This window comes from Alosa alosa, chromosome 13, assembly GCF_017589495.1.
Source record: "Alosa alosa isolate M-15738 ecotype Scorff River chromosome 13, AALO_Geno_1.1, whole genome shotgun sequence".
Taxonomy (NCBI): domain Eukaryota; kingdom Metazoa; phylum Chordata; class Actinopteri; order Clupeiformes; family Clupeidae; genus Alosa; species Alosa alosa.
Window position 1 is genome coordinate 2,049,887 of NC_063201.1, and position 15,152 is coordinate 2,065,038.

Genomic DNA, 15,152 nt, shown 5'->3' on the forward strand with positions numbered 1-15,152 from the left:
GAATTCAGCTGCCCGGCTTCTTACTAAGACAAAGTACTGTAATCACATTACTCCTGTTTTAGCCTCACTGCACTGGCTCCCAGTAAGCTTTAAAATGATTTTAAGATTCTTCTGATTACTTTTAAAGCTCTACATGGCCTGTCTCCCAACTACAGATCTCCTAGTACCTTATACACCTGTGCGTACTTTAAGATCATCCGGTAGTGGTTTCCTAACTATTCCTAAGGTCAATCTCAAAACTAAAGGGGAGAGAGCATTTAGTGTCAGGGCACCTAGGCTCTGGAATGACCTGCCTGATGAAATCAGGTCAGCCAAGTCAGTATGCTCTTTTAAATCCCTCCTTAAAACTCATCTTTACAAGCAAGCCTTCCTTAGTTTTGTTTAAGTAATATACTTCATTTTGTGTTAAGTTTATTAAGTTTTATTTCAGTGTTAAGTTTTTATTTCAGTGTCAAGTTTTATTTCAGTGTAAGTTTATTTTCCTTTTTCAAATTTATGTTAAGTTCTAATTGAATTAGTATATATTATTTGATTGTTATATTATTATGTCTTATTTGCATTTTCATTTATGTTGATATTGTACAGCACTTTGTAACTTTGTTTTGAAAAGTGCTATATAAATAAAGATTATTATTATTATTATTTATCCAAATCCAAATAAATAAAAATAACATACTGTACATAGTGTTAACATAACTCTTCAATGTATCCAAAGGGTACGAGATGTAAAACACATAAGCTTAATCAACCTATTGAGCTTTGATTAGCCCTACCTAAAGGGATAAGATCCCTGTGGAGTTACTACACCCCACTGAAGAAGACTGGTGACCTTTTGGCCAATCAACCTTTAAACCATTTTAATTTCACTGAAAGGAAAAGCCATTTTGACCATTACTCAAGGGATGCAATTAATTAAGTCATCAACGTACAGTTACTCACATTTAGAATATAGAAATTGAAGTAGGTAGACTGTGAATTAGTCTGACATTTAATTAAAATACATTTGTGCAAAACATCTAATCAAAATACACCCCTCCTTTCCATGCTCCTGAAGGCTAGGATTGGCTAGGATTGTTTACGGCTTGGTTCAAGCCACTATGTGTATTTCCCATTAACAGGATTGTGTACAAACAATTATTCTTTTTCTTTTTAGCCCACTCATAAAACCTGAATGGTTAGCCACAGGACAGTGAGGAGTGATTCATGGAATATCGCAAAAAGTGTATTGGAATCGCAGACTGTAGATATTTCAGTTTTTTATATTTGTTTTAAAGCCATATTCCTTAAAAGGCTTTAAAACAAATATAAAAAAACTGAAATATCTACAGTCTGTCTTTTTGTCTTTAGCAAAAGAGATGGGCATCCTTGGGAAATGATTGAACAGTAAAAGTCACATGATAACACACGGTAAAGGGCGGTCTCTTACTGTACGCTGTGGCATGAAAACACACGGTAAAGGGCGGTCTCTTACGCTGTGGAGAGCCAGCAGAAGTTAGGCTACATTCATACTTGGCATTTTTATCATTATAATCCTGTTAATTCCCTTTAATCATATATTTTATATGAAGTAGACCATGTTTTCAAAAAAGTCCCGGGCTCTTTTTTAAACAGTCTACTTTTCTTGTCAAAAAAGACGGGAAAATCAATGTCATATGGCCAGCATCCTGGAGAGCAAGGTGATACCTGCAGCATACACTCCAGTCAGACAAACAAGCTCCAACCTGCTATTTCCCCTGAGACTATCACAGTTTCAATTGGCATAATTATCTAATAGGGCCAATTAAGTAACCTGTCTTTAATGACCGAACAGAATGACATACAGTGTAAAGCAGCCGCGTGGTTCACACACAAAGATATTACAGATGTTCAGGATATTTTAAATACTTTATTGAGATGTTTCATTTGTCATCATGCTGCAGTTCAGACTGAATTTTCTGAGAAAGGTCTGGATCTGTGAAATGTTCTGTGAAAGACAAAAGAAAACCAGTGAGTATCAGTGAGGTATATGCTTCCTTCCTGGACCTCCTAAACCAACAGGAATTTGACTATCAATTCCTATCCCTAGTAAATATCGGTTTCCAAAGCTTCAACATAACAGCCTATACAGTAGGCATAAATGACTGGTTTATAAGGCAAGTTTGGACATGTGTAACTTATATGGTATAGCCTGGGTTGGACATGTGTAACTTATATGGTATAGCCTGGGTTGGACATGTGTAACTTATATGGTATAGCCTGGGTTGCCATATGGGTGGAGATGGGATAAGTTCAATGGTCTTGCCCGGCCAGAATCACCATAATCATCAACATTATTATTATTATTGGCCGTCTCAATATTAAGGTCCGTAGGTTTCTGAAGCGTTTTGTGAACGCAGCATTTGGACATAATAGTACAGATAACAGGAAGGACAAGAAAGAAAGTGGCTTTTGTGGGTCCCAGTAGATTAAGGTGAAGGTGACCAACCTGCAGCAAACTCGCGAATGTCCACAGGTCTTTTCAAAAATACATCCCTAAATAAGAGACCAAAAAAAGCAAAAAAAAATTATTATCTATGTATTATTACTGTTCATTCATTTTATCATTTATGCCACATAAAAGGATTTTTAGACACCATCAACACTATAAATCCATATATAAAAAGCTGGCAAAGTGGTAGACTATCATTAACCTACTACATATAGAGTCAGGCTAAATGTTTTAAACTAAGATGATAACGTTACCAACCGCAAAAAGTGACTCAGCAAGACTTCCACCTCTGGATGTGTTCTCAAAAATTTCTCATTCGCGATTCGCGTCTGTATCTGGCAGGAATACAAACGTGAATTCATTAAACACATGCGTGATTTAGATATTTATAATTACCTTTACCCATCGTGACCATTGAACCAGCCAACTATAGCTAAAATGACTATATTGGTAGCTAAATTGGGAGGGTTGTTTTCAGTTAACATCAAACAAACAATACAAAACAGTCCTCACCATAAAATATCACATACAATCAGGTCCTAAGTGGCCAAACTTGTACTAGGAGTCTTGGACTCGGAACCTCATCACTGAAAAGGTTCACTCAGGCTGAAAGGTGAGTTTCGAGAGACACATTAACATTTGCTGTCTATGGGCCTAACCTAAGGTACTTATCCGCTAGGTGGTGTGCTGTTCTTCCGATAATGTTACGTTCCCTCTCTCCCATACAGTAGCCTACATCTCCTCGCTCATGAGGATTTTTTAAAGGAGTTATCTCGCTAATTGATGCATGACGATGAAGATGCTCCGTGAGCCGAGCATGCTGTCTGCAAATGCCAATCAGTGTTACAGTTAGCCTATGCTTAGCCTTGAGGGAAATTAGCTAACGTGCATATGATAGCATCTAGAAGCTAGATTTTTTTTAAAAAGGACCAGTCGAAATACACTAACTAAGTGATGCTAGTAGGCTTAACGGCCGTTCGTTTGGCATTGTACCTTGAATTGCCGGAGTTTTTCTTGCTGCTCTGGACTCAGTGCATCAATATCGAGATTCTCCAAGAAGCTTGACTCAGCCATTACTCCAGGACAAACACATGCACCTGTTGTAAACAGCAATGTTGTTGCGAGGCAACAAGCCGTAACCCCGCCCATTTTCGAGCGTCAGCAATGCAAAGAAACAGACTTTGTCAAAAGTAGTAGGCCTAAGATTTATTTGCATTAAAGATACATGTGCAAAAAATGGAATGGAGTAGCATATGAACATAAATTAACAAGCGGTTGCACCACACAATGTGTGACTCAACATGAGCTAATGTCTCACAGTAGTATTAGACTATATAGCCTACCCTCCATGGGAGTTGTTGCATTTGCAACAATGGCCTACAACAATCGAGACCTAGGCTACTTCACAACATAGGCTATAAATAACAACATAGGCTATGACTACATTATACACAAAAGAAAAATACATAAGAGCATTAATAAGCTGTGGCTAGTGGCCCTAGCTACCATTTAATTAAAACATTCATACAGAAGCAGACAGAAACCAGACACTGAGAGAGGCTATCTGTTATTACTCAAGCTTAGAACTGAAATGAGAGAAATGCTACAATCAAGAACTGAACTGAAATGAGAGAAATGCTACAATCAAGCTGGTCTAGCATGTAGTAGCCTGAAAATTTCTGGGTTCAATTCCTGGCTTCCACCGTTGTGCCCATGAGAAAGGCACTTAACCCCAAGTTGCTCCGGGGACAATGGCCCTTGTAATATAATGACATAGGCTATGTAAGTCGTTTTGGATAGAAGCCTCTGCTAAATGAATATGTTAATGTAAGACAGAATCCTTTGCCATGAGACAGAGAAAAGACTAAAGAGTGAGAGTGCTTAGTAGTTTGCAGCATATTGAAAAGGCATTTCGAGACTCGTCAGCAACGTCTTACAACTTCAATATAAAAGAACTTCTGTTTTCTTTCTTATCTGACATCTAAAATTAACTGTGTCTCCCCACATGTCATTGTTATGTCTCTTTAGATGAGCATGTTGGCCAAATGTCTATATGCTCATACTAAGTCCATACTGTAGTTATACCAGCATGCAGTAGGACATCTGGAGATCAAGGAACTGCTGGCCAGTATCTCCACCTAGTGGACAGGCTTGTAGGTCCAAGTTATTACAATGTAACAGTGGTCCAGTGAAGTCCAAGTTATTGAAGTTATTACAATGTAACGGTGGTCCATGCAGTGCACAGTTTCCCGCATTGGCCAGCACCCAAAGTCAACTCCACAGTCACCCACAACCCAGTGGCAGCACACTGGTATGCAGCAAAGAAGGATCATGACATGTCAGCAGTGGAGCTTGTAGATGAGCCTGGAGATATATCCTTCATGATGCAGTTGGCAACTTAACTGACTGATATTTAGCAGATACTTTTATCGATGGCATGGACTCGCAGCAGCGGAAATCAAACCCTGGTTGAACTATTGTCAGTTGGTGATGTAGCGCTGCTCCACCACACCCACAACTTCCTGTGGTAAAACACAGATTCAACACTGTGTTACTTGCATGGCTTAAATGCACTGTCACTAGAATCTCTAGAAGTTTATATTGAATGTGAAACACACACCTCAGTATGAAGATAAGACTGAAGGTTGCTCCCAAGATGATTGTAGCACCAGTGATAAAATGATGCCTATCATGAAGACCAGAGATTTCACTTGGAGCCTCAAGTGCTATGAAAGGAGAGATGGCTTAGTCATTACACTGAAAAAAATGTTTTTATTGTTGTTCTGTACAAAATAAGAGCTGTTATAGGTTATAGGCAACAATATTTTGACCAAAACATAATGTAGGACAAATAAATTATTATGGAACGATCAGACAGGACGCGCTCCAGCTGTCTGGCCCTGTCCAGTTTGGTCCTGTCTTTCTCTCTCTTTCATTCTATGTCCTGTCGTGTGTGTGTGTGTGTGTGTGTGTGTGTGTGTTTGTGTGTCTGTTTGTGCGATTATGTATGTGTGAATGTAAATGTATGTGTGTGAATATGTGATTCTCCCTCCTTCTCTTTCTCTCTCTCCCTCCCTCTTCCCCTTTCCCTCCATCCCTCTCTCTCTCTCTCTCTCTCTCTCTCTCCGTCTCTTAGGATGAAGATGTTTAGTGAAGTGTTTAGCTCTCTGTCAGAAGAGCAGAGGGACCATATCAGAAAGCCAGTGTGCTGTAGAATGAGTTTAACTGCTGCATTCCAAACAACCTTACCCAGAGACCCAAACCACCATTAGCCTACCCTGGAGCATGGAAGCCAAACCAACACCAGGTCGGCCTGGAACACTGGGAGCGTGCTGTGTGTGTGTGTGTGTGTGTGTGTGTGTGTGTGTGTGCAAGGGCCTGCAGTCTTCCAGCTGCTTTTGTTAAAACGAATGTTGCTGATGTGAGAAAACGTTTTTTTTTTTTTTGAGCAGGTGAACCAAGTTTTTCGACGAATCAAGAATCAGTGCAATAAATCCTCCACTAGAGGGAGCCCATCCTATGTAAACGACTTTGTTTTAGGTTTTGGTTCCACGGAAGTCCTGTGTGTCGTGGAGTCAAAGATTGTTAAGGCGGAGCGGAGTCTGGCGAGTTTTAAAGGTGATTTATATGTTGTGAGTAATGAAAGACTAAGGAACTCTTACTGTATACTGTTGTTTAAAATACCAGGTAAAATGCCCCCGTGATTGTCAATCACAAACTGCCAGGCATGGCACTCTTATTCCGGTTAGGTTAGCTCAACTGTATAACGTTAACTCAACACTCTTAATACAACAGCACACATTGGCTACATCAAGCCAAATAGTTGATTTAATGGTCAAAAACCCAAACTGCATCGAAAACGTCCTTGGAGGTAACGATAAGGAGTTTTTTTTAACTGCCCCTCAGATCTGTTGCGTGTTAACTGTTGTAACGTTAACGTTAGGCCTGAGGACTCACCAGTCAATGGAGAAAGCGTCAGAAAGTTAGTTGGGCCTCCTTCAGTAGTATTTACGCCTGTGTGGACAGAAACCAGACACTAATAACACGAATAACAAATGCAGAGATGATAATGCCAAGTGCTAAGCTGAAAACGTTACTGCTTTACCTGTCCTATCACACACACACACACACAAACAGATAAAACTAGGCCTATACGAAATAATGAGTTGTCACTTACAGACACAAGTTTCCTTGTAAAAGATCTACCAAGAAAAACAAATGAAGAAGTCATGAATAGTTAGATGAGTGAAGGCTTGTTTTGTGTTTTGTGCATTGAGAATATAGCCTAGATTTAAATAAATAGATAACTCACTTTTTGCTCTGGACACTCAGCAAGAATATATATTGAGGCAGGGCACGTGTTCGTAGTGAGCTGGTCCACTGAGGCAAATTTCACTGGGTGTGTTGAGTTTGACATAGTGCCAGATTCATATTCAGCCCTCCCAATTCCCTTAAGAATCAGGAGACAAGTCGAGAGACAGACACTAGATTAGGCTTTTCTCTCTGCCGTGTGTGGGTGTATGTGTGGGTAAGACTTGAACACCAGTATTATGTGTGGTCTGCTGGAATGGAAACTGGTGTGGAAAGATGGATGGAAACTGATATGTGTATGGAAATGTTGCCTCAGTAAATAAACTAGGCTAAACATTAAAACACTAACACAATCAGACCCAACAGATATTTACATCAGTGACGATCTGCCCCTCACAGAGGGGGTTCTGTAGTATGGCAGCTATATGGGGGGGAATGGTGAAGTTGTAGGACCCATCAGGCTGGACTCTCCCCTCACACACAGAGGTCAGACAAAGGACAGGAAGTCCACAGATGGCCACCAACACCAACACTATGAAGGCTTTGAGACACACAAACAGTGTTGATAAGTTCAAAAGTGTTCATATTGGCAAACATGAAGTATTGAGAACTGTCATGTAATCTGGAGGATGTTGAGCGATATCTTTCCTTAGAGCACACCGTAGTTCTTTTACCTTAAAATAATGACTTCAAATTCATTTTGAAGCAACAATGACATAGAAGCAGAATGGAGTCTCTCCCATTGCCTCTGACAGTTGGCATTTTGTGTCAGTTCAAATTGGTCACTCCTCTTAGTGCTAAATGGGTATCTAGTTGAGAAGTGATGAAAATGGGAATTCCCACATTGTGGTACTATGTAAGTGCACTCGCCACACCTCAAGGTGTATTAGCCTAACTCTTCTGTTTGCATTCCATAATGAAAGCACATTTTTGTGATCCAGTGACATAATGCATACATACCCCATTTTAATTTCCCCAGGCAAATTGATTAATTCAAATATAACATCATCACGTTGTCTCATACAGTTAGTCTAACTGTCAGTACAGTTTTGTACAGATACAGTATGATTCACAGTGTTGTAACACGCTTATACAAGGATACAAGGATACAAGGAAGTTTATTGTCACATGCATGTAGTTACTGGAAGTAAGAAATGCAGTGAAATTATGTCTGGTGTCAGCCTATTTGTGCATTTATGGGGGGGGGGGGTTTAGTAGATTAAGTGGCAAGGGCTGCATAAGAAAGGTGGGGAGGATTGGGATTGGGCGGGGGCACCAACAAGGAGCACCCAAGAGCAACAGGGGCAAGGAAAAACTCCCTTACCAAGGAAGAAACCTTGGGCAGATCCACGGCTCAAGGGGCTAACCCAACTGCCAGGGGTCTTGGTGTGTGTGTTGGGGGATGACAGGGGAGATGGGATAGTGTGCTGTGTATGTGGGGAGAGGGCAGTGTGCAATATGTGTGTTGGAGAAGCTTCCTCATGAGACAGTGTGCTGTGTATTGGGGTCAGTGTGCTGTAAGTATGTTGGGGATGTGTGTTGGAGAAGCTTCCTGATGAAATAATGTGCTGTGTATTTATTCATACTTTATTGTCTTGGTTAACTTTCACTGAAACCAAAACAAAAGACTAGGTCCTTAAAGGAACACGCCGACTCTTTGGGACTAAGAGAAGATAATATGGTGAATAAGCTAAAGTCCCAAAAAGTTGCCGTGTTCCTTTAAGTCAGTAAAAAGGCTGACTTTCCACAACAGCTCCTGTGTGGTTTGGACACACTAATTGTGGCCCCTAACGTTTATAAGTACCGTTCAGCAAAGAAGAGTGAGATAACTTAGGCCTCAGTAGATGTCAGATATGGTAACCACATATTCAAAACCTCAGACTGAGATCTTATCTGCTGAATGCTGAATCCTTTTTTACATTACAACAGATAACATTTAACTCATAACAGACAATGTACAGAATAGCAATAACAGTTGCCGGTGTACAGCCTACTACAAATAATTAGATTGTGGAACAAAGTCTATGCACAAGTGTGTTTTGCCTACCTGTGTGCTGCTTGTAGATCACGACCATCTTCAATACCTCTTGGTGTGTTTATTTATCCTGAGAAAAACTCAAGAAGGAAGTGAACTCTACACATGGCTGCAATGTGGTGACACAACTACGCAACTTTACGTGACTCAACAAAGCTCCTCCTCCTTTTTTGTAGGTAATAATACGGAACTACTGAGGCTGATATTAGAAATGAAATGGTTTTGAGTACTTCCCTTTTATTTTTTAACAGTTTGACTTGTTTTGTTTCTTGTGATGATGATTTCAGGAAGTGCCAACCATTCTTAAACCTGTTGTCTAAGGAAGTCAGAGGTGGGTCAGCCCTCGTGATCTTCAAAGAAAGTTTTTTTTCTCAACAAAGCAACAAAAAGTGAAAGAAAAGAAGGAAGTAGATAAGTCAGTCGATAAGATAGACGTAGATAAAGCATTAGTAGGTTAAAGCAGGTGTTCCCAAACTTTTCCACGACAAGGCCCCCCAAATACCACTAGGTTCTGGCCAAGGACCCCCTTGATGTGTTATTAAACCCATCGACAATACTACGGCAAATGTAAAAATACATTAAGCTAATCCTAATTATTTTAGCCACAAGCACTTCGCGATGGAGCATACAGTGTGTAAAAATTGCATTTGGGGCTTTCTGCTGTATGAGAGCTATCACTTTACTATTATTCCCAGTATCATGGAAAATATAATATTCAGATATGCGCCAAATTATTATAATGGCATTGTATTTTTCAAATGTATTTATTTGTTGCTTTTATTTTTCCATCCAACTTGCTGAGGCCCCCCTGGCATCCCCTCGTGGCCCCCCAGGGGGCCCCAGCCCCCACTTTGAAAACCACTGGGTTAAAGAACCACTAAAAATGGCGAATGGCCCTGTCTTGATGCGCTGTCTACTGTGAGTAGGCTACAAAGAGCAGTATGGAGCACAGACAAAGATACTCAAAAGTACTCACACATCACATCTGCAATGCAAATCCCACTCCTCTACTTGTAGTGGTTATGAGGATCACTCAGAAATCCAGACTAACTGAGATTACAGTTGGGCTACAGTAATGTGACAATCTGTCAGGGTGTGGTGGAGGACACTGATGACTTATCAGAGGGGAATTACCACCTGGCACATGATCTTTGTCTTACCTCCTCAGCTGTCTGGTCTTTGCAGCTGGTTCTGTGCCACAACAACTCCAGGGTAGATCTAAAGTAAGAGACTAAACTAAAAGACACCTTGAACACCCACACACACAACCCACATAGACACACCCTAAATGTAGAAGAGATCAAGCCCAAGAATTAATATTATCGGCACTGCAAGCCGGGGTAAATCTGAATTATATAAATAATTGTACACAACCGAAGCTATACTGTAAATGCCAAAATCTGCCAAATGCACAATGTAAAAGGAACTGGTTTCTCCTCTACTTGTAGTGGTTATGAGGATCACTCAGAAATCCAGACTAACTGAGATTACAGTTGGGCTACAGTAATGTGACAATCTGTCAGGATGTGGTGGAGGACACTGATGACTTATCAGAGGGGAATTACCACATGTGCAGTGCATATGATTTAAGAACTTCTTCAGAAAAAGACATAGTCATGTTGAAACCATAGTACGTGGATTGTACTTCAAATAATGATTATCACCTGATAAATCACGTAGGTGGTCATATGTGACAGAACAGAATGGGGCAGGACAGCTTTTTAGCCTTGTGCAAATGTGCAAATCCTCTGATAGATAAGTAGTTGAGTGTGTGAATGACTTGAGGCCTGTGGCCCCGATCTCTATTGCTATGAAGGTGTATGAAGATGTTATCTCTTGTTACAATCATAATCACATATGCTAGCTGGGCCCGCTTTGGTTCACCTTTGACCGCGGCACACGCAAGAGCAGCTAAGCGGCAAAATGCCACTGCGGCGGACCAGTTCTTGTGGCGGACCAGTTCTTGTGCGCGCAAGGCAGTGCAGGTCTTTGTTGATTTGCTTGGAGCCATACAGCTGCTTGGTAGTGTGCCCTCTTGATATGGAATGATAATGCATCATGGCATGGGGGCAATCTCATTTTAAATTGGTCATTGGTCATTTTAAATATTGACGACAATGTGTTCAGCCATATTTCATTTAATTTAGCCCTCAAAGTAGAATGGTGTGTTGTTTCAATATCATGGACTATCAGTTTAACAGCAAGAATTCTCCATTACAACCAAATGTAGCCTACAAAGGGGCAATTTTGCTTTATTAACAACAGGTGAACCAGAAGCATACATTGTATAACCGGTTAGATCAAGCTAGACATATCCTCATCTCTAATATAGGCTACTGCCCAGATAGCAAGCAGATATCGGACCACCGGTAGATAGGCTATTTGTCGGCAACCCGACGGCAGCGAAGCGCTATATAAATGCAAGCTGTTGTTGTTGACGGTAGTGAAATCTTGTTTGCCCCAGGTCATCTTTATCATATGGCCAATATTCTGCCTCAATCAGTGTGCTGTAGCCTACTTGGGCCTAAGTAACCCCATAACTCTTCTTCAAGAGGATGGAATCCAAATTCCTTTCAAAGCTTTCCTTTATGTCATCTTCAAAGGCAATTGTTAGCTCAAAATACACGTTGGAACTTGAAGTTAGGACAAGCTGTAAACAGGGGTGGCCAAACTACGGCCCGTGGCCACGCACTTTAATCTGGGGTGCCGGGTATTTAATTAGGTTATTTTTTCAAGACCCAATGTGGCTCTTGACCCCCCCTTGACATAGACCATTATTCCCAAGAAACATCCAAAACAATAGCAAAGTCAATAAAAGTCAATAAAAGTCAATAAAAGTCTGGAGTAAAAACATGAAACATGTTAAAAATATACCTCCCTTATTCCATCTAACTTCTATCTTACAGAATAATGAGAGCACATAGCAGCAAGACATTGTTAGATTTATTTCACTAGCAAGTAGAGGGGTCCACTCCTTATTCTCATTCTCAAGGACAACTATGGAGCGTGTGTTTCAAACAAAAATGCAGGTCTTGTAGCAAAGCTCATAACAGCCAGCTTGAAATTACATTTTAAAATTGAACATTCAATGTCCCTGTGTTTGAGTTGTAAGGAGCTGAACCTAGTCTTACCAAACCCCATCTGTTCTGTTGTGTTTGACAAGACTAGATAGGCCTGCAATCCATGTTTTAAATAGACCATTATGTTACACACACATTACAATATACACTGTATGCCACCCATTTTGGGTCGTTAGTCCAAATCTTTGCATGGCAACATTCCAAACTGAAGTCTTCACTGCAAACTGCCAAAGAATGTGATCGAGGCCGTTTGCCAAGGAAAATAGCCCTCACTTTCCACTTCCATCTTGGCCTGATTCCTAGAAGGGAAATCAGGGGCTACTTAAAACCTTTACTGTCTATGCTTAAAACATGTCATGGTAGCTCATCTAACATCTTCAGTAGTCTGTACCTGTCTCACACGCATCTCATAACCTCAGGCCATTATAGTTGTTACCATGGTATTACCAGGGCTGTAGGGAGAGGCTGCGATCACACAGTACAGATTGCTGGAGGGTACAGAAAAGAACTTATACGAACAGGGTGCCTGGGTGAACTCAGATGAACCTGTTACAGGCTTTGCCCATCCTCTCAGGTTACATGAGAGCTGACTCAAGTTCCTTACGGCACACTCTCACTATAGCAAACAAATGTTTCAACAAACCGCATAGGAAACCGCAAACCTCTTGTCTCATTCTGTCCTCTGTGTCACACTGGAATTGATAACAGGATTTGACATGATTTTTAACTGAAGTACAGTTCATGCTTTCAGCTTGACTAATGTGTGGTTTGATTAGTCAGTTAACAGTTGATGGCTTCTGTTTGATGTGGCTGTAGGCTACTGCCACTAAAAACTTTTCAGTTCTCTACAGAGGACTCCTTTACGAACTGAGACATTGGTCTCTATTGTAAACAATATACATGCTGTGAGTTTTCGACTCGGCAGATAAAGGTTGTCAAACTTGTTTAGAGTCAACCTGAGAGGATTTGCAGAATATCTAAACAAAAATGGTTTTGATACTAGATGTATTCTTTATTGGTTTGACAAATAAATCAAACGTATCTCTAGCAAGTACAATAAAAAGACAACGCATCTCTTCAATGCATATTACATTACATTAGACTGACGCATTTTTGACCAAAGCATATACAATAGGTAAGATTTTAGCAGCTATGCTTGGTTGGTTGGTTGGTTGGTATGATAGGCCTACATTGTCTGTACCCAATGGGACAGGTATTGAACAGACATTCAAGCTCTCCAGCAATATTTATGAATTAAAAAACGAGTATAGGAATGTTCTGATAGAGGCACTTTAATTGCTGAGGACATCACCACCTCACCTGAGTTCCCACCTTCTACGCTGTTTGAACCACACATCTGTGTTGCCTCATTGCGCTACCATTACACACCACAACAGACTAGCCAATCAGGTTGTTGATATTTTAACTAAACAGAATAGTGACGTCTTCACTGAGGTGATCTCTGACTGAGCAGGTTTTTGTCTGCATAGTGCCTGACTCACATAAGTACATTGCATAACACACAGGGAAAGTACCCCAATGCAGGCTAGGTTAAACGAGAAGGATCGAGCATCGGGCAACCCTACCACCCACACAAATGGTGCTGAGATGATCTGTGTTCAGTTTGTTTGCATGTTTGATCAGTGACACAATTAGTTCAGTTGAGACTGTCTCAAGGGAGAATTTATGACACAATTATTTTCACATGTTCTTAAGGTTAGTGATCATATCAATCATATCATATTAGTGATCATATCAATGACATTCATACACCTTCACGTGTGTGTGTTCACTTACCACGGATGGGTGGGATGGGTCAAAAGCAGAGGAGGGTTTTCCCTTGGGATGAGTAATGGAATTTGTCCATCTACACCAGTCCAGTCATTCATTCAACCGGAAACACATTGCTTGACACCCGCGGAAAGTCCCACATCTGTTCTCTTGTGTTTAACAAGACTAGGTAAGCCTGCAATCCATTTTTTAAATAGACCATTGTGCTACAAACTGCTACCAGAAGTGATCAAGGCTGTTTGCCAAGGAACATGTGATTATTTATTTATTCTCAGAGGTTCTTTGAAGAACTACCACATCTTGCCAGACAACTCATCTTCTCCTGCTTTTAATTTACCCTATAGCATGATGATGCATCGCACTTAATGGATTTTGACGGATTGACTTGACGGATTTTCCCAATAATGTTTTTCGACCAACTTGTTAGACGACTACACAGTGTAGCTCTAGACTTGGGTGTACACATCTGTACATGTTTTCCACATGTTGCCATGACAATGACGGCGTGTTTTCTCAGTGACTCTTGCGGTGGACACGCAGTGGCAGAACTATCAACTCTCCACCTCCCTGAAGATACAGACGCACATCGCTGGCCAACAGAACTATCAACTCTCCACCTCCCTGAAGATACAGACGCACATCGCTTGCCTACAGTCAGTTCCATTTCTGTACTGATTCATGCAGTATTACCATGTGCTCCACGTCCTCCAAGCTCCACCGCCCCCATGCCCTTCTCTTTGGACTTTCTAGTAAGTTTTACAAACTTGAATAAAAGCTGAGGAATTAAAACAATTCCACCACACTTCTGACAATTCAGTGCTTCATGGGAGAGGACTGATCATGCAGTGAAAAGGAAGGGATAACCGAAGCACAGCAGATGTTGAATGTGCTTAGGTTTTATTTACTGCACCGTTCAGAAATAATGAGAAGACCAACTTCAACATCTGTGTGCTCCGGTGATCCCCTCCTTTTCAAAAGCTGAGGAATATTACACTTTTTTGATGGTTTCTCTTTAACCTATCAATGTTTGGACTTCTGTCTTTTAGAGAAAAGCACACTGAGTGAGGCAAGAAAAGATGGTCACTGGTCTTGTGTGTTTATCTGTTCTGTTACTTCCCATTCTGGGTTATCCTCTGTTCTGTGTATTTAAATCCTGTGTCTGGTTTGTCCAGTTCCAGATGTGTCTGGAACCACCCCCAGGAACTTGTGCTCAGTGACTGGATAGATAGATAGAGAGAGATAGATAGATAGAGAGATAGATAGAGAACAGGGCTTAAATTTCACTGCGGGATTGCGGGTATTGCGCATAATTTGTTCAAGTCCCGTAACTCTAGCCATCATAATGCGAGAAATTCCCGCATACACTTTTACAGCCTGTCTGATGACGTTAATATAGCCTAATCATTAAGTGGCGTGAATGCGGTGCTATTGACCGGACTGATCAACTACCGAGTTGAATTGAACATAG

General features: G+C 40.8%; 1 protein-coding gene across 1 annotated transcript; it reads right to left on the reverse strand.

Annotated features, from left to right (window-relative positions):
- Positions 1-1,865: 1,865 nt before the first annotated feature.
- On the reverse strand, positions 1,866-3,582 carry LOC125306324 (RIIa domain-containing protein 1-like). Its single transcript, XM_048261625.1, has 4 exons — positions 3,461-3,582; positions 2,726-2,802; positions 2,465-2,511; positions 1,866-1,963 (listed from the first exon to the last, which is right to left on the reverse strand). Exons 1-4 carry the CDS (start codon positions 3,539-3,541, stop codon positions 1,899-1,901), a joined length of 270 nt encoding a protein of 89 aa, XP_048117582.1. The 5' UTR covers positions 3,542-3,582; the 3' UTR covers positions 1,866-1,898.
- Positions 3,583-15,152: the final 11,570 nt, after the last annotated feature.